Source organism: Ictidomys tridecemlineatus, chromosome 10 (genome assembly GCF_052094955.1).
Source record: "Ictidomys tridecemlineatus isolate mIctTri1 chromosome 10, mIctTri1.hap1, whole genome shotgun sequence".
NCBI lineage: Eukaryota > Metazoa > Chordata > Mammalia > Rodentia > Sciuridae > Ictidomys > Ictidomys tridecemlineatus.
Window position 1 is genome coordinate 61,248,009 of NC_135486.1, and position 19,543 is coordinate 61,267,551.

Below are 19,543 nucleotides of genomic sequence, written 5' to 3' on the forward strand. Positions count from 1 at the left end.
GAACTATTCGTTTTCCTTAGAAAATCGGCTTTGGAAACACTTGCAGTCAGAGAGAATATTCTATTGAGGACTCACATCTTCCCTCCATAAGGTATTTCTGGCTGGAAACCGTATTAAACTGAATACATAAATCAAGGGGTTTTGAAAGTGTGCTACAAATCCCTGAAAAGATACAGCTTTCCAAGGACACACAGCTTGCTTGGCATGGAGGCCAGTCTCCCTCTGCGCCCTGGCACTGGGGATGGGGGAGCGGCCTTCCTTCCTCTCAGCCCCACCTGAGACTGAGGTTCTGTGGGTCCAGGGCTGGTGATGGCAGTCTGAATTGGACACTCCACTGCAGTAGGCCTGGGCCCCAGGAAAAGCAAGCTCCCTGCCCCACCTCCTGCAGGTACCTGGTTCCGATTTTTACCTAGCAGTTCCTTATTATTTTGTCAGTTATTCATTTCATTAAGAAGAATTTTCTAATGTTTTATTTAGAATTTGCTTTTGGTCAGCAGAGCAAATTTGGTTTTGATTTATCTGCCCTAACACAGAAACGGAAAGGCCCCCCGTTTTCTTCTCCTCTCTCTCCCTCTTCCTGACTCGTTAATCCCCCTCTGACTTTCATTGGTGTCTGATGAGGGATTAGTTCATAAAATTCTTTTTTCTCTCCAACTGCTAAATGCCATACACTGAATAATCAATTCTTGACTGTGACATTATTTTCCATATAACACGTTCTTATAAATAATTTGTCTCCTTTCTGTGTTTTTCTGATCCACTAATCCCATTCTCTAAACTTGAATAGGTCTCATATTTTGTTCTGATTATTCAGTTTTAATAACATACTCTTAAATCTCAAAAGTGCTAGTTCTTTTTCTTATTCTCTTTCAAGTTTTATTGAACCATTAACTGCTAGTCTTCTACATAAACCTTAGAATCATTTCCCAATGCTGTGAATATAACTCCATCGGAACCATTTTCAACAATATTAAACCTATAAATTTACTTTCAAAGAACTGGCAGTGTATAAATCTCAGCTTTCCTGTTTAAGATCGGGCTACGCGTGTCCTCCGCCGCGCTTGTCCACAGCTTCATTTGCCTCGTAAGGGACCTCTGCTGCTGAGTTCATAACAGTGCCGGTTAAGACCCTCTGGTCAAGCCACGTATTTGCGGTTCTCCTGAGTTGGGTTATGTTTTCATTGTATTTTCCAGGGGTATTGCTGCCCTGTTAGGGTGTCTTGCTTATCCAAGTTTTCTTCTTAGGCGGTATTTAGAACCCTCTTACTCTGATGGTTGATTCCAATGGGCCTTTCTGTGAGTCTTCTCTACATGTCACTGGGTCATCTCACAGCTGTCCCGTCGGGCCTCATGCTGGCCAGGACTCCTAAGGCAACACTCAGTGATGTCAGCACTTCCCTCCATTCTCATGTTGCGGGCACGATGCTGAACTAAGGGGGTCACCTGCTCTCTCACATGCTTATTCCCTGAGGCAGTCTTCGTGGTACTTCATGCTCCCTGAAAGATGAAGCAGCGCTGTCTGGTCTCCATGCCCAGCAGGGTTGCGCAGCGTGGGGCCCAGGGAAGCAGCAGCTGCAGCCAGAGGCTCAGGGGGTGCTTAGGAGGGGCCCCTAAAGGCCCGAGTTCCACACATGAAAGTTGGGAGGTGTTTCAAAAAAATTTTGGACCCTAGGAAAGAAGAAAAATGGACATAACAAAAGCAGCACATCGGAAGAGGTCAGGGCTGTAAGTGAGGCCCGAAGGCTTGTAGGCCAGTAGCCTGCGGGAGATGGAAACCGCGGTGGGGGTTCCCACCTGTCCTGACGGTGGCACTCTGGAGACCAGCCTGTGTGGGGGACTCGTCTTGCTCCGGGCACCCCCAGCCACCGGCAGAGCTGTCTTTCTGGAGCAGCGGCTCCTGGGGCACTGTCTATCGATCTGCAGGTCAGAATCCCGGTGGACATGCTGGTCGGAATGCAGGTCCCCAGGCCACCGCTGACAAAGAAATCAGAAGGAGGAAGCCAGAAGCTGCAGTCTAAGAGCCTCCCTGGGGTTTCTCATGCAACCAAGATTCAGGAAAAGAGACACACAGATGGAAAACAAAAGGCAGAGAGAAGACGGGAGCGCCACCAGAGACCACCAGGAAGGAACCTCAGAATCGCACCGTGGTCCAGATAGTAGGCATCAGCCCAGAGAAGCCAACTCTGATGTTCCCGTTAAGATGTTAGATAAGATCAGAGGCTGTTCAGAGAAGTGAACACAAACATCACATGAAGTCACCTCGCCAGCTGTGTGCTGCCTCTGCAGAGACGTCAAAGGGCACGAGAACCAGTAAGGCACCGCTGGCCTTCACATCTAATTACACTAATGAACTGCTATCAGCAGCGCCAGGCAAGTTTCCCATCATATTTCTTTGTAATTCTTTCCTTACTTTTACTGCAATAAATCAGAAAATGGAGAGGGATCCTCATTAGGTGTGAGATGAGGAGACTTGGGGGGCACAGGGAGACTCGGGCTTTACGGCAACCTCTGGGACATTGGCTCAGCCACCGGGTCCCCTGGCACTCTATCAGCTGCGGTGCTGCTCCCATGTCAGCACCTCTCCCGTCTGGCTGCCACCACATCAGCCCCCCAGCTTTGCCTCCTGCCCTCCTCTGAATGTACCTCTGCTCTTAAAACTCACCAACCACACCCCTCCTCCCACTCAGTGGTGCGTCCTTTGAGTCTCTGGAGGTGACACAGAATACTGAATTCTCTAGCTTGAACTCTGGCCACTCTAAGGCCAGGGCTGAGTGTGCACTTGTTAAAACGTGGTCCTGTTGGCCATGAGTCCTGTGTCCTGAAACAGCAGACTGCAGTTAACTTGTGTGAATCCAGCAGAATGTCCCGAGCACCTATTGTGTATCAGGCACAGTGAACACTGAGACACATGAGATGCAGTTCCTGGCTGCGTCTGATCACTGACTGCTTTTCCCTTTGTCAGTCCTAAAACACAGGAGAGCAGGAACTGGGGACCCAGCCTGCACCAGGCTCCGCACTCAAACGTGAGGGGACTTGCACAGTCAATGAGCGTCACTTCCTGAGAACTGATGGAAGCTGATTCTGGGGCAGCTGACACTGCCCAGAGTCATCTTCCTGGTGCACAAGAAATAGAGTCATTATTTTACTGCCCCGGGACTCTCCTCTTCCTCCCTCTCTCCTCCTTCCGTTTCCAACCAGGACAGTGATTCCCTTCAAACTGCACCACAGCTGTGAGCCTGAAGCCAGGGGCCCCTTGGGGGTGGTGCAGATGCTAGTTCAGAGCCAGAAGACCTGGAAGAGTGTTCTGGGCTGAGCACCGGGCGGTGGCAAGGCAGCAGGAGCAGCGGGTGGGGGTACCAGGACAGCAGGTGGCTCGAATTCAGTCTAGGGACCTGCTGTTTGGAGCCAGTAAAGGGCAGAAGCAACTGAACAGGTTCACAACAACATCCGGGCCAGCTGCCGCCTCCGAAGACCATGGGACACCTGGGGCCCGAGGAGACGGCACCCCCCTCGGGTGCTCCACGGCTCCCACCTGGCAGCCAGTGCAATGGGCAAGCGCCAGGCCTGGCTTGAGACTGGCGCCTCTGCCTGCCCCATTCCCTCCCGTGGCCATGACCACAGCCCAACCCTGCAACTAGGAGGCCCGCCCCCAACACACAACGCAAAGGTCTCACCACCGAGTCCTTCATCTTCTGTGGGAGAGGGTCTGAGGCCGACTCTTCCAGATTTTGATGTAAAAATTTAGGGAACAATCTGCATTGAATAAAAGACCTAAGAGTGGAAAACACACAGCTTTAGTTTTAAGATGCATCTGGGACAGTGCCCCTGACCTAACACCCACAGATGGCAGACAAGTGCCCTTGTGAGGAAATTAAAATGAAGGAGGTGCCTCCTGAAAGCAGCGTCCTGATCTTTAAACTTCCTCCTGATAAATGCAGTCGAGTCCCCTCCCTGCTGGGCACTGGCGCTGACGAGCAGCAGTGGGTGCTGCTTCTGCCATCCTCCAGGTTCCTCCCAGAACACCCCAGCAAGGCCATGCTCCAGGGGCACCTCTGACACCAGACACCATACAGACCACGGTTCCCTCCCGCGCCCACTTCTCATACACCCAACAACCTCAGATAATGTCACTCTAGCCCCCAAGCAGAGTTTCCCTGGCACTGGGGGTGGGGACCAAGGCAGCCTCCTTCCAAGTGCTGCCCAGGCTCCATGCATGGTGCCTCCGGGGGGTTCTCTGGGGGCTTCTCCGAGGCTCACCCAGGGGGGGTCTCAGTGGCCCCCACATGGGGCTACCTCCAAGCAGGTGGCAAAGTGGTGGCAGGATGCCCACCCTTCGGCTTCGGGTCAGCACTGCACCGCTGCCCCCTCGTCCGGCTCCCTTGACAGCAAGCATCCAGCGGCACTGACGGCTGAGGGCACCTCCCACCTCAGTGCCCACACGGGGAATGGGGAGCACTGTGAGTTACTCACAGGAGCACCGTGGGGTCACTGCTCTGCCGGCTCAGATGGTAAGACAATGCGACCAGGAGACCGCAGAAGGCGGAGAAGAGCGCGGGGATGTGCTGCGTGCTCCACGGCTCCTGGGGAAAGACAGCAGGTGGCTGAGCAGCGAAGAGGCTGGGACCCCAGTCCAGTGCCACATGCACCTGCTGCTCCTGCCTCCACACACGGCCTGTCACACACAGGGAGACGCAGGTGTAGCCCTCAGGCTCCTACGGCACCGCCACGGTGGGCTCCCAGCACCAGACACGCACGGCATGAGTGGTGCGTGTGCATCACGGGACCCGTGTGCTATGGGTCTGCTTGTGACAGCACTGCATGGACGCACTCTATGAGGACATCACAGCAATGATGATGTCACTAGGCAACGGGGATTTTTCAACTCACTGCAATCTCATGGGACACTGTGGTATGTGCTGTCCACTGACCAAAGGTCCTGGTGGGGGTGGAGGGACAGAGGGAATGTATTCTGTCCACTTATTTTCTAAAAATTCACAATAGAACTGTGTGCTGTATGTCCTGGGCAGCAGCTCATCACCCTGTGTTTCCTGGGCTTCTAGATAGGTGCTGTCCAGGTGGGCACCCACGTCACTCCATGGCCAGGTGGGGACAGGAGCTCTTCTACCACACAGGACTCTGAGCCCCCCAAGTGGGACTGATGTTGTCGCAGGCTGTTTGGTGAACCACCCTGTGAACTGCCCCAACCAGTGCTTCTCACTGACTACCAGGCTGCCACCTTCCTGAGGCGCGTCCTGCACTGGGAAGGGTTCTGCCAGCATCATCACTGGTTCCCCCGCTTTCCCAAGTGTACGGCAGGCAGGCGTGGGGCTAGAGGCAGTAAGCCGCAGCAGGGCCACAGGTAGACGGAAGCTCCTTCAACAGCCTGAAGGCCAGGTGACGTCGGAGGCGGGCTGCTTCCTAGGAAAGGGCGGAGCCAGGGACTGGCGAGGCACGGACTCCAGGCCTACCTCGGCCCCACCACTCCTTCCCTGGGCTCTGAGACAGGCAGCAAGGGCAGATGCCCGGAGCTCCCAGAGCTCCCCTGGAAACACCCCTGAGCTCCAGGTTCTGCATTATTCAACACACACACACACAGGCCAACTTCCCAGGGTCCATCCACAGACACACACACACACACACACACACACACATATCAGGCCAACAAGCTAAGTATAAGGGAACCACATGGGGCTTCAAATGAGTCGGGTTGGGGTGGACAACCATCTCTGTTCCTGTCTGCCACCCTCAGGTCATTCCCTCCCTATCCTGGTGCCTCTGGCAGGTGCACCCTCCTGAGGGTGGCTTAGGGCACTAAGTTGCAGAGTCCCCAAGTCTGGCAACTGAGGGCCAGTAGGTGTTTCAGGAATGCCCGGGGAGGAAACGCATTTGAGGATTTTTATTTTCAGTTTTATTTGAAGTCAGAGAAGGAGATATTGGCATTCAAATAAGAAGGTCAGTTTTCAGGACCAAGTGGCCTGAGGAGGGTTTTAAAACAAAATAGCCAAGCGGGGTGTGCAGCTGGAGAGGCTCAGAGCTTGTGCTGCCCACCTCTCAGTGGGAGCAAGGGCAGAGGAGAGGCACCAACCGGCATTTCTACGTTTAAAACATGAGCTCTTTCCTTCCAGATGTGTGTGTCTAGTGTTGAATCATCTTCCACCCACAAGTATTTATGACACTCACACACAGACCCACAAAAGCATGACCATTTCGAGGGAGACCAGATTTAAAACGATCTGTCACTCATGGATAATGAAGCACACACCACGGGACAGTTTGCTTCAACCTCAACATCCCTAATTGCTTTGAGATGTGTCTCAAGAGCCCCTAAATTGGGAACGATACGGATTGACGAGTGCGGGTTTCACAAAGCTCCATCAGGTTTGGAAATGTTTTTATGAGGTACAAGAAAAGCTGCCTCACAGGCACATTCCCCGAGGATCCGTGTTCACTGGGGAGTCACTCTGGGCAAGTGTGCATGTGGGGGCATCTATTTTGACAGGAATCTTGTCTTCTGTGACTATGAAGAGACACAACTGTAGCCATAAAGTGCAATCTGTAATATAAGTAAAAATGAGCTAGAACTCAGGTTTTATTTTCAAATCCACTACATTTTTTTTTATTGGTACTGGGGATTGAACCCAGGGGCACCTGACCACTAAGCCCCATCCCCAGCCCTATTTTGTATTTTATTTAGAGACAGGGTCTCACTGAGTTGCTTAGGGCCTCCCTGTTGCTGAGGCTGGCTTTGAACTCGTCATCCTGCCTCGGCCTCCCAAGCCACTGGGATCACAGGCGTGCCTGGCCCACCACTATTCATATCATTGCCATCACATGTGTCATTGTGACAAGCATCAAGTGCTGATGTTAATGAGCTATGCTTGTGCTGCTTTTCTACTGCTAGGTAACAAATCACCCCACCCTCTGTGGCTTAGAACAACGCAGGAATTGCATAGTCTCGGTGGGTCAGGAGTCTGGGCCCAGCATGGCAGGTTCTTTGCTCAGGATCCTGCCAGGCTGAAACCACAGAGCTGGCTGGACCTTGGGGTCCATTTGAGATGAGGGTCCTCTTCCAAGGTCCCCAGTCAGCAGGACCCTTGGTCAGCAGTATTCAGTGCCTGCAGGGCTATAGTGCCTACTTTCTGGCTGATGGACTACTGGGCCCAGCTCTAGTGACTACTGATGGGTCCCAGCCACACAGCCTCTCTGACAGCCATGCACACGTGGCCATGCCCCTCCTTGAGGGCCTCAGCAGCTCCTCCTGGCCCCTTAGACCTTCAGACCCTCGTTTAAAGAGCTCCTGTGATTAGCTCAGATCTACCCAGGATTATCTATCTCCCTTTTAAATTAGATTCTGATTTAAAACCAAGTTCTCTGGTTGGAGACCCTCACTGTGTCTGCAGCTCCTCACTTTTGCCAGATGAAGTAACCCAACCAGGAGCCACCTCCCTTCCTCCCCCAGGCCTGCCCACAGGCCTGCCATGTCCCTTCATCCCCCAGGCCCTGCCCGAACACCAGGGGTGGAGAATCCTGGCAGCCCTAGATCTTTGCCTCCCAGGCTGCGTACCAAGACCCCTTCAGAGAGGGACTTCACACACAGCCTCCATTCCATTCCATTTCACCCCACAGCTAATCCACTTTACACTAGGAAAAAGCCAGTGCAAGTCAGGCATATGCTCCTAGTCAGCCAAAGCTCTGCCTGGGTTCTTCACGGAGCATAGAAATGCTAATGCTCTCTTTGTCCCTCACCTGGGACGTAACAAAGGGCATACAAGAAAGCACTTGGGAAACTGTCTCATGAACCAAGGCATTAGGAAAGGCATCTACCAGTGGTGAACTGACTGTCCTCTGGTCAGAGAATTCATCCTGAGACTCGGAGGGAGGTGGTGCCAGAGAGGCAGGACCGTGAGACGGAGCTCTGGCTGGAACACAGAGCACCCTGCAGGCCCCACATCCATCTCCCCATCTGGAATAATACAAGGGAAAAGCTGGGCCAGGGACGTCCAGGTTCTGCAGCAGCACTGAAGATAGCCCACAAGGATGAGTTGAGTTTGCTTCCCACCTGCAATTAGACCTTAAATGCCATCCTTGGTACCTGATGGGATCACGAGGGAGACCCTGCCACGAGCTAATGATGCTTGTAAAGCACCAAATTATAAGGAAGCACTGCATCCTAGACATTCCCTGCCTTCAATAAAACAAGGTCCCTTTGTGAGGACAACACAGAACAGAAACCGTGGCTCACCCAGACAGAGAGAAAGCCCAGCTAATTAACCACCAAGTGCCTCTCAAGGGAGCAAAAGCTCTGGTTGTCTCTGTGTAGCTGTCAGACACTGAAGTCGGCGAGGAGCCCTGGTATGCTCCTTGCCCCGTCTTGGAAAAGTCAAAGGGAATAAGAAATTAAAGAGGAACAAAATGTTCCTTCCAGAATTAATATTCCAGAGGACAAAATCAACTCAGAGGCTCTCCACCAACTTCAACCAAGTGGCAATAGTAAAACCAGAAACACACGCCCTCCAAGACCCAGAGAGACACAGCTCTGGCCAGGTGCAGAGGCTGAAATAGTTCACAGCCACCATCCATCATGCTGCAGCAGAGAGGAAAGAGAGAATCAATTCCCATGAAGCAAAAAAAGTGGGATGGTCCAAAAACAGCACTGTTAAACAAGAGGCAGAATCACAGCTCTGGGCCTGGGAGCTGGGCTAAGGACGCGGGCTTGCTTTCTTCCTAAGGCCCCCTGCGATCTGCTAACCACATCCACTCAACTCATGGCATTTAATAGGTGCTGTATTTCAGCATCAAGAGGACATCTGGGACCATTAGAGCACTCAAGACTTACAGATGAGAAGGGATGCAAATTGATATATAATATATATATATATATATATATTTATATATATATATACATATATATATATATTTTTTTTTACCAAAAGGCACTTCAAAATACAGCTAGAACATTAAGATTTTGTTACAACACACTACATTATCACAAGTGATGCTTGTTCTATAGGGAGCAAGGAAAGCTGAAACCTCCCTGAGGTGAAATAAACCTCCCCCAAGGGCCTGCACTCAACCTGGTCTAAAGGCTGCTCCAACAGCTGGGCTGACCCCAGGCCTGGCGCGTCCTTTCCCATCTCAGAGATGGCCGTGCACTCAGGATGGAGTCTGTTCAACTCTGATCCAACCTCTGACATGACGTGCACAGAATGGAAACAGAAACAAACAAAAGACCCAGCCCACAATAATAAAGGGTGTTTGTCCAGGGCCAGCTCTGGGCAGCAGGCACTGGCTGCCCACAGTACTATCTGCACCATGGTGAGGAAAAGGCCATGATCAGCCGGCAACATCTCAGGGGAATGGAGTCAGACTGGGCAGGAAAGAGGAACGTCCCTGTGCTTAACTAGGTAAAAACCTGTTTCAGTACCAGATTCTTCAATAGTGTCTACATCCTCTAAGAATTTGCATAAAGGACCATGTGGTAACCCACGAATAAGCTTTCCTGTGGGTGGCATTAGAGCTAGCAGAGGTGAATGCCAGCACCTTTTGAGTAGAACAGGTGTCTGAGAGCACACCCCTTCTCCAGAAGTCTCAGGAATGGCTCCTGCAGAGACAGCGACCTTGGGACTGACAGATTCTCTGTGTTCCATAGATTTGCTCATCACCATGATGGTGAGTTGTTTTCGTATCAAAAGAGTTTCAGCTAAGCAGTGTGGAGACGCCTCAGAAAACCTGGAATGCACCACCATTTGACCCAGCTGTCTCATTCCTTGGTTTATAACCAAAGGACTTACAACCATCATACTACAGTGACGCAGCCATGTCAACGTTTATAGCTGCTCAGTTCACAGTAGCTAACTATGGAACCAGCCTAGGTGTCCTCCAACAGGTGAATGGATAAAGAAAATGTGGTCCCCACAGATGCACAGGCACAACTCACACTGGGTCACACATACACCTAGGCACAATCCACAGCCGGGCCACACATGTACCTGGCACTATCCACAACCAGGTCACAGGTGTACCTGGACACCATCCACAGCTGGGCCACACATGTACCTGGATTCCATCCACAGCCGGGCCACACGTGCACATGGACACTATCCACAGCTGGGCCACACATGTACCTAGACACTATCCACAGCTGGGCCACATATGTACCTGGACACTATCCACAACTGGGCCACATGTGCACATGGACACTATCCATAGCTGGGCCACAACTGCACATGGACACTATCCACAGACGAGCCAAATGGGTACCTGGACACTATCCACAGCCGGGCCACACGTGTACCTGGACACTATCCACAGCTGGACCACATGTGCACATGGACACTATCCATAGCCTGGCAACATATGTACATGGACACTATCTACAGCCAGGCCACAAGTGCACATGGACACTATCCACAGCTGGGCCACACATGTATCTGGACACTATCCACAGCTGGGCCACATGTGCACATGGACACTATCCACAGCTGGACCACATGTGCACATCGACACTATCCATAGCTGGGCCACACATGTACATGGACACTACCCACAGCCAGGCCACAAGTGCACCTGGACACTATCCACAGCTGGGCCACACGTGTACCTGGACACTATCCACAACCGGGCCACACATGTACCTGGACACTATCCACAGCTGGGCCACATGTATACATGGACACAATCCATAGGCAGGCCATGGCTGTACAAGGACACAATCCTCAGCTGGGCTATGGGTATACAAGAACACAATCTCCGGCCTGGTCATGCATGTACATGGACGCAATTCATAGCCGGCCACACGTGGACAACAGCTACATTCTAGCACTGACACAACTTCTAGTTCTTCTGGTCAGTGTTTATCTTGTTTTCCATCATCTAGGGCTTGCTTGGCTGCCAGCTTAGACTGGCCTGCTCTGGTGTCTACCTAGTTTCACACAGCTGTCCTTCCCTCCTGTGAGTGGCATTTCAGAAGGAAGTGTAGATCAGCCCATGGATGGTGTTGACCACGTGTCACACAGAGCCCCCTGTGTCACTGACTGGCAGAGAGACATCTGCAGGGAATGGCCAGGCTGGACAGGGTCACCACCTATCTCAGCCGGGCCTACCATCCCTCTGGTCTCAGACCCCATTTCTTCTGCAATTGGAGAAAAGGCTGTTCCTTTAAATACACTGATGGAGTGGGCATGAGAAGGACAAGACCCCGTCCCGGGACACGCCTACCTTCACAGCATTGAAGCAGAAGAGGTGCAGCAGGGCAGCCGCAGACGCGCTCCGGCCCACACTGTACACGGCCGACAGGATCCCAGAAACGGCTGGAACACAGACACCAACAGCTCCTGTCCCGACTGCCCAGCTGGAGGCTGCCAGAGGGCACAGGAAACAGGGTGCAGCCCTCGGGACAGGCTGTCAGCCAGGTCTCTCAGAGAGCACCAGGCAGCCACCAGCATGAGTGGCCTCGTCACTGCACTGAGCTCCCCAAAGGGGAGCATTAGGGAGCCCAGCCACTCCTCCTGGGCCCTGAAGGGCCAGTGTGGGCCTCCAGTGGCCAGCTGATGGCCAGGCAGGACCATGAAGGCGATTCCTGCAGAAGAAAGCAGGGCACAGGGTGGGACAGACAAGCAGGCTCTGGGGCATGAGAGTGTCACACTGCCATCGGAGGATCCGCCCGTCCTATCAGCGGCCTGTGGTCAGCCTATACTGCCCTCTTGGCCAGGTGAAGGTTCAGGAGCTCACAGGGGGAACATTGGGGTTCGCTCCCTGATCCAAAACTACAGCACTGCAGAGGTGAGGGACAGGTTCGTTGTCTCAGGGGCACATGGCACATGCGTGACATTCCACTCATGGGCTCCCTCACGCTCAGACCCACACAGGCTCATGCTCACATTCACAGACACATGGTCTCCTCTGAGGAGGACTAGAGACCCCAAGCCCGCCACAGACAGCAGGCTCTCCTGGCTGCCCTGTTCCTCTGCTTGTCCTTCCTCATCGAAGCTGGGTGGCCACTTCCAAGTCTGAGGGGTCCTGACAGGGGACCCAAACTGAGCAGTTGGAGAGCTTGGGACAAAGCACCCCCCCCAGCCTGGCCCCTTCCCCCACCCACACTATCTATCTGTGCTGAACAGCAGACCCCTCCTGGGAAAGCAGCAAGGCACTTACCAGAACCCCCGAAGAACAGCATGTCAATTTGTTCCAGGAGAAAAGTGCAGAAGGTGTTGATTTGCGGGAAGAGCCCGAGGAGGGAAATCACAGGGAAGCAATATACAAACACTGAAATGAACCAAGGAGTCAGCGATAAGCCAAGCACAGTGACTGTCACCAAGCAGCTCTCCCCGGCCAGGACCCTCTGCCTGGCAATGTGGCATTGATTCTGGACTCTTATCCAGCCTCCAGAGGCTGAGATGGACAGTGCCCTGAGAGTGACCAGGTGGCCCCCAGGAAAGGCAAGCACACAGGCTTGGGACCGCCAGGCCCTGGACGGAAAGGCAGAGAGCAGGCCTCAACATGGGGGAGGTGGGGAGCAGGGACACAGTCTGGAAAACCACAGGGACCTGCAGAAACAAGAAGTGATGGCCACAAGGATGGCTCCTGCATAGAGCCTGGGTCCCAGTGTGGAGCAGGTGCCTGGCTGAGTTCAGCACCTGGGGCTGAGGTTGGCTACCCTGGCACACTCCCAGATGCTGCTGTGAGAGCGGGCACAGGTTCTAGGCAGGCAGATCCACAGGCAGCTAGGGAGGAAGACTGTGCCAACTCTCACCATCCCAGCCCCATCTCAGGGCGAGACTGCGACGGGCTAAGACACGTGGTGGTGGTAGGGGGGTGGGGGTCCAGCATCCCAGAGAGGAGCTGAATTTGCAGGGGAAGGGCTGTGCCACAGCTGCCTTCTGCCGCCACCTGGTGCCACTCGCTGGCTTTCTTCTGCCAGGAACCCAAAGTGGGGCTCAGTGGACCTGCCCTTCCTGATGGAGGCCACTGGCGAGGGCAGAGATATCTGACACTGGAGAGCCTTAGCAGAACTAAGGAGACTTCTCTAGAAACCCACTGCCTAGACATTGAACTTGAGTTAAAACTACAGAAACCACAGGGGGCCACAGTGGCAAATGAGGCAGGATTTCAGCCATTCTAAAAATCAGGAAGCGCAGGGTCCCAATGGGGTCACAGTGGAGTTGAGGGTCTGTATGTCTGTCTTCCTAAACAAGAATCTCGGCTCAGTGTGGGCCGGACTGTCCCACAGGCACCCAGGGCTGTGGGCTGTGGGATCTGGGGTAACATGTGCGGCTATGACAACAGGGCCTCTGCTTACACAGGAGCCACCTCTAGGTTCTGGTGATCTTGTAATAATGGCTTTGTGGCAGCCTGTAACTAGGGAGTAAAACTGAGCACGCCTCCCACATTGGCATCTAGAGCACCCCTGGAGGCCAGGTGCCGGACAGAGGCCCAGTGCCCAGTGTGGGTTGCTGGGAGGTATGTGTGAACCTCAGGAAGTGGCCCAGTGGCAATCTCTAGGTCACTGCAGGTGACCCTGAGGGAACAGTGGTCTCTTCCTCTTTCTTTTCAGGTCCTGGCCATGAGGTGGGCAGTTCTGCTCTGGTACCCAAGCAGTGAGGCCGACCAGTCATGGAGGAAAATTCCCTCTGTGACCATAGCACAGGTGTGCCCTTGCTGAGCCGCTCTTTGGGCACTTGCTGCAGTGCCCACGCCAGCAGCCCATGCCCCAGTGAAGCACAGGAAGCCCACTGTCTGCCAGACATGGCTGTGTGAGGCACAGCATCCTCTCAGTCTCTGCAGATGGAATTCAGAGACAGGAAGAGGGCAGTCCCGGAGAGAAGCTGATGCTTGGCTGCAGAACACATAGCCACGAGCGTCGAAGTCTTCATCCACACAACCGCGGCCACCTGAGTGCCCCTTCCCTTCACATCCAACAAGGACCTAGTGCTGGCTGGGCCACACCCTCCACTTCCAGCAGAGCTCCAGCTTGCCTTCCATGTGCCATGTGGGGGATCCTGGCGACATCTGGGGGCGGAGGTGGGAGTGAAACCAGCCAAACACTGACAGTTACTCCGCTAGGCCTGGTCAGGAGGTACTGCCCATGAGACGAACACTAGCCAGGAGAGAGGGCCTTCGGAACACAACCCAGGACGGCCCTGGGAAAGCAGGGCAGAGGTGAGAGAAGCCATTGCTGAAGGTGCGGTGCAGGTGCAGTCCTGGGGATCACGAGGTGACACCAGGAGGATAGCAGAAGACAGGGAGGCCCCAGCACAAGATACCCTCCAGAACGTTCCAGGGGAGGAGTCTGTGTGTCTGCTGCCAGGGTGACCCACACAGTGGCCTTGGGGAAACCACGTTAGGAACTGCTGAAATTGTTTTGTCCTTTCTTCCAAAAGCAAAAAAATAAAAGTCTGTGGTTGTTTCTAACTTTCCTGCAAAGGTTTTCTGTTCGAATGTCACTGAACAGGTCCGTGATTTCCTCTCACTTCTTTGCTTCTTATTTTGTCTAATAATCACCATAAATGCAGGGACTTCCAGATCAGTTCCATTACTTTCCAAGCAAAATTCATAAACAAAAACACCGTAGCTCAAGCGCATGGCTTCTGGTAAACATGAACAGTGGGAATCCCTGTGGAGTAGACGGAATCAGCCGCACAGGGCCTCCATGGGCCTCTGTGGGAAAGACAGTCCTGAGCCTTCCCACAGCATAGAAAAGCGAGGCTCGGTGCTCAAGAAAGCAAAGGGCAAAAGCAGCACTTCCCTGCAGAGCTGTGTAGAGGCTGCGTTGTGGTAGGTGGGGCTCATTGTGCCAAGGAGCCAAAAGCGACAGAAAACTCTTGCATCTGAGAAGAGTCACCCTATGCATGGCCCTGACTACCAGGGAAGGCCTCCTCTCACCTGAGCACCCATGTCAAGCACTCTTGCTTCCCTAGGCCACCCGTCCTACTGAAGGCAGCTCAGTCCCCGGCCATCCTAAAGGTCTGCCCCACATGAGCTGTAGTCCACCTGCCATCTGCCAAGATCAGTTATCACAGCTGCAACAGAGAACACAGGCCCTTCCCCTCCCACCTGCTGCCCTTCCACAGCTGAAGGTGAAGGGTGCTTCCCCGGGGCCTGGCCCTGCTCCCAGCTGCTCCTTTTGAAGCCTGGGCTTCCTCTGCCGTGGGATGATTGCAAAGCTAGTCTCGCTCACAGGCTGCAGCTGCAGTTGCCCAGATGGAAAGTAATAAAAACGGCAGCCCCAGGTCCCCAGTCTCCAACTGAGTGCAGGAAACAGTGCTGAGAAGGCCTTCCGCCCTGTTCCTGGCAATGAGAGTAGAGCATCCTCTTGTAACAAAGGAAGATGCAAGCCGTATTCTAAACTGAGTAGGACCGCACATAGGAACCTTATCTGCAGCACATTGCTCACCCTTGCTGCCCTCCTGCACCCTCCCACATTCTCTCCCTGCCTCTAAGGTCCTCCTCCCTTGTGACAAAAAGCATGGTCACCTTTCCTGCTGGCCTTGTCCCTGCCACTGTCCAGCAGGCAACCCCTTCTATATGGAGAAGCAGCACAGAGAGCTTTGAGGCTGGAGGTGCTGACCAGACCCAGAAGAGCAGAGGGTGCCAGAACTGTCACTTGTAAGGCCAGCCTAGGGAACCTTCACATCACCAGCCCTGCCTTGCCCTGAGGATGACCCGCTGCAGCCAAGGTGGTGTGAGTGGCACGGGGCACCTTCGGGGGTGGGTCACCAGTACGGGGTTCTGGCTTCTCCCCTGACCTTTGTCTTTAGGGCTCTTTGTCATGCTTTGAATTGTGCCCAGTCCAACCCCAGGTCCTGTGACTGTGGTCACAAGTGGAAACAGAGATTTTGCAGATGCTCCCGTGAGGATGATCGATTAAGCCCACCTGGATCTCGTCCAGCAGACTGGGCTCTTTATAAAGAGGGTGGACTTGGGCTCAGCTGGACAGACACAGGGGGGAGATGTGAGGCCACAGGAAGAACATGCCATCTGCAAGCCGAAGAGCGGGGCCTCAGGAGACCAGCCCTGCAGCCCCTTGGCCTTGGACTTCCTGGTTCCAGAACTGCTCTGAACAGAGGCTGTGGTGCCTCCTTATGGCAGCCTTGGGAAGCCTCCCCTTCCACTAAGGTTTGGTTTTTCCTGATCCTTTCCCTCTCCCCTGCTGGACCCTGCAGTCATAATGGCAGTAACTATGTGCTATTTAAATCCCCCAACACCTGGGAGCAGAGGGCGCAGATTCCATAAGCGGAAATAACCTTGAATTGCCCTTGTCCCCCAAGAGTCAGAGAGGCAAACCAGCCTTTCCCTCCTGCCCTCTTGTCCTCCTCAGGCTCACCGTCCCCTCTGTTCAGCAGAGGAGCACAAGCAACACGTTCACCCCCCGGGGACTGGCGGGCTCTATTCCTCTGTTTATCTCTACCACTTGCTTGAGCATCTTGCCGGATTACCTATCATCACATTCACTTGTCACTGTTGACAAGCAGACAAAAAATATGAGAGAAAGGGGATTCCACTGAAAAAACCGAGAATGCCACATTCCCTGCCCCCCTCCTTCCTAGGGGAATTGATCCCCAGAAATAAAACAAGACTGTGCACAGCCACTAGCTGGTTCCAGAGCCTGGGTCACTGCCACAAAGGAACTCGGGGCTGTGCCTAGCGTGTACGTCTCCTGTTAAAGCCTTGACAGCTTCTCATGTTCCAAGGCCACTGAACGCCTGCCCTGCCAGCACCACCGCACTGCTCCAACGGCACAAGGAACAAGGGAGAGGCCCAGGTGCCAAGGGCGACTCCTTGCTGGAGACATGTGGGCTTTCTCTCTCTTGTTTTCTCCCCAGAACCTCCGCAGCCAACCGTGGGGCCAGGTAGTGTGCTTCCACCACGTGTGGATGGGACGTGCCAACGTGATTCCTTCCATCTGGCAGGCACGCAGTGGTGACCAGCTCCCCACCCAGAGTGTTCACCAGGTACCCTGAATAGGACACCGTGCCGAGTGATGAACATTCAAAGTGAGAAGGCTGGCGGGGCCTCAGCCTTACCTGTGCTAAGCAGACAGGCTGGTGGGGGACAGATGGAATCACATGTGACCAGTGCAAGCAGATGACCAAAAATGGGTGAGCACTGACAGGTGTGGGTCACAGGACAATGAAAATGGAACCAGACTGAGGGACAGCACCCTCCCCCGAATGGCTAAGGCCCTGCAGATAGCAGAGCACTTGGGAGTGGGGGGGTGGGGGTCACAGATCCTGGCCACTAGAGCTCCATCTGCATTGGCCATGCTCAGGGTCGGGGAGACGGCGGCCCTGAGGCTCCTGAGGGATACGGGTGCAGCAGGGGTACAGACATCTTCCAAATCCTCCACACCCCCTCCCTCCCTCCAATCCTCCAGTCCTTGAGTGTCCTTGAGCTACAGACTCCAGTGCTGCTGTGGGCAAATGACAAAAAGCACACAAACAAAAATAACGGCAAGAAGGACGATGCTCCAGAGGGTGTGCGGTCACCACTGGGCCTTGCTCTGTGCATACCCGACCCGTCACCTCCCGTCACAGCCAGGCTCGGAGGAAGAGCCCAGCCAGCTGAGAAGGCAAGGATGACCAGGGGCCTTTGGGGTGTATGTGTGTGTGTGTGTGTGTGTATGTGTGAGAGATGGGGGGGGAGGGAGGGGAGAGAGGGAGAAAGAGAGAAAGAGGGAGAGAGAAGAAGGGAGAGAGGGAGCGAGGGAGGAAGGGGAAACACTTTAAATAACATAAAAAGAAAGGCAAAATCTGAGGCTAGAAGCAAATGCTCTCGCAGGCGGCAGCCCGAGAGTCTAAGGAGGACTGGCGCCCATTTCCCCATGTTTTGCTTCCTACGTGCGCACAGAAGTTCCCTGAAGCACATTCCCTGACCCTCTGACATTATAAGACTCCTCCGTCCATGGGGCAGGGAGAGGTGCACAGGGCTGAAGACCAAGGAGTCGCTCCCAATACAGCAGGGAAGAAGGGAGGCAGCAGCTGGGGAGGGTCCGAGGCTGTTGTACCCACCACAGCACTCACTCCCCATCTGGGACCCCTGTGCAGTTCCAGTGTCTGGGAAATGTGACACTGACCCAAGGCTCTGAAAGCCCCCTATGGAGCAATTTCCAGCTGTGAGTGGAGCCCAGGCTAGTGTCCTTAGAGCTGCCCTTCATCCGCTTCAGCTGGCCAGCAAACTCATAGCCAGTCACAAGGTAACAGGGGCAGTGGAGGCTTCAGACCCAGGGGCCAGCCCCACACAGGCTCTTGGCCACAGAATGACACTGACAGCTGATCTCAGTGCCAAGCGTTACCCCATGTGTGTAGGAATGTTCACTCACTTAAAACCACAGGGACTGAGAGGTGGGTAAGACTTTCTGTCCTTGCAACAAGCAGCAGTGGACTGCTGCTCCAGGTCACTCGTCTAGGACAGCAGTGACTCCAGAGCTGGGCGGCACAGGAAGCAGGTGGCATGCGCAGGGCAGCATTCCATAGCAGAGACTGCCTAGTCTGGAAGGCAGGCAAGGAGCACAGGGGAGGCCGGCTGAGCAGAGCATCCAGGCTCAGGTATCATGGGGCTGCGACCTCTTGGCCACGGATATCAACATTTTTCCAGAAAGCTCCATGGTGGATGCACGGGGGCCCCACCTCCCCCACAGTCCCCTGCAGACATGTGCAAGCCAACTGGGAAATGTACACAGCTTCATGAATAATAGTAAGGAGGCTTCTCCAGGAAAGGATCTGGAGGTAAAGGTGAGACCAAGCTGCCCTCCCCAAGACCCACGTCCACTCACCTATTAAGTGGTCCCTGGCGGACTGCAGGAACTCTGCAGAGAAGAGCTGCAGGCCATACACAACATAACTGGGAGGGCGCCTGGCTTTGGCCCCTGCATCGAGAAGCAAAATAAGGCCACACAGCATACAAAAATAGATTGGTCTGCTATAGGTTATGATTTGGTTGTGTCCCTAGAAAACAAATACAATTTCTGAGTTGTGCCTTTTATTTTGATTAAATGACAAGAATCTCAGTCAACACTTGATACCACATAACAGTGCATATGACACCCTCCCCCATCCTCCCATAATCCATGCACACAGAACACCAGGAAAAGAAAAGGCAAAGCCTGGTGCTTCCTCTTCCAAATCAGAATAATATTGTCAAAAAGAACCTATGCCTCTTGATTCCAAAGAGATTTATCTAAAATCTTAATTACCAGCCCTGGAGAAAAACCTAGATTGGCTTCAAGGGCTTTCTCCAACAGAGAGGTTCCATTCATTTTGTTCATTTCAAGTGCAAAGCTAACTTAAACCTGTCCTTGCTCCACATGGTCTAACTAGAATTCCTCTACGAATGAGGAGCAGGATTCTAAGTTGCAGGCTTCAGTCCCCTAGTGTCTTGGAAAGCAAGATAGTTCAGGTGCAAATGCAGCCCTGCAAAGGTTGTCCTGTGCGTCCTGGTGACGTGCAGCAGAATGTTCTGAGTTTTAAAGGAAATTTGCTATTTTGATGACATAATTTATACAACACTTTCCTCTGAGGGGAACCACTTAACAGACCTTGTCTTAGTC

The 19,543-nt window shown here is 53.5% G+C and overlaps 1 protein-coding gene across 3 annotated transcripts in view; it reads right to left on the reverse strand.

The window, feature by feature from the left end:
- The window catches only part of Pcnx2 (pecanex 2), a 175,331-nt gene that overhangs the window by 107,216 nt on the left and 48,572 nt on the right, over positions 1–19,543 (reverse strand). For 2 of the 3 annotated variants that reach the window (XM_078023065.1, XM_078023064.1), the window contains exons 13-17: positions 18,770–18,941; positions 12,154–12,264; positions 11,218–11,309; positions 4,471–4,580; positions 3,675–3,771 (exon numbers count right to left, since the gene is read on the reverse strand). In XM_078023065.1, coding sequence (XP_077879191.1) covers positions 3,675–3,771; positions 4,471–4,580; positions 11,218–11,309; positions 12,154–12,264; positions 18,770–18,941 — 582 coding nt within the window. The remainder of the gene's footprint in view (positions 1–3,674; positions 3,772–4,470; positions 4,581–11,217; positions 11,310–12,153; positions 12,265–18,769; positions 18,942–19,543) is intronic. The other variant, XM_078023066.1, reaches the window with a different exon arrangement.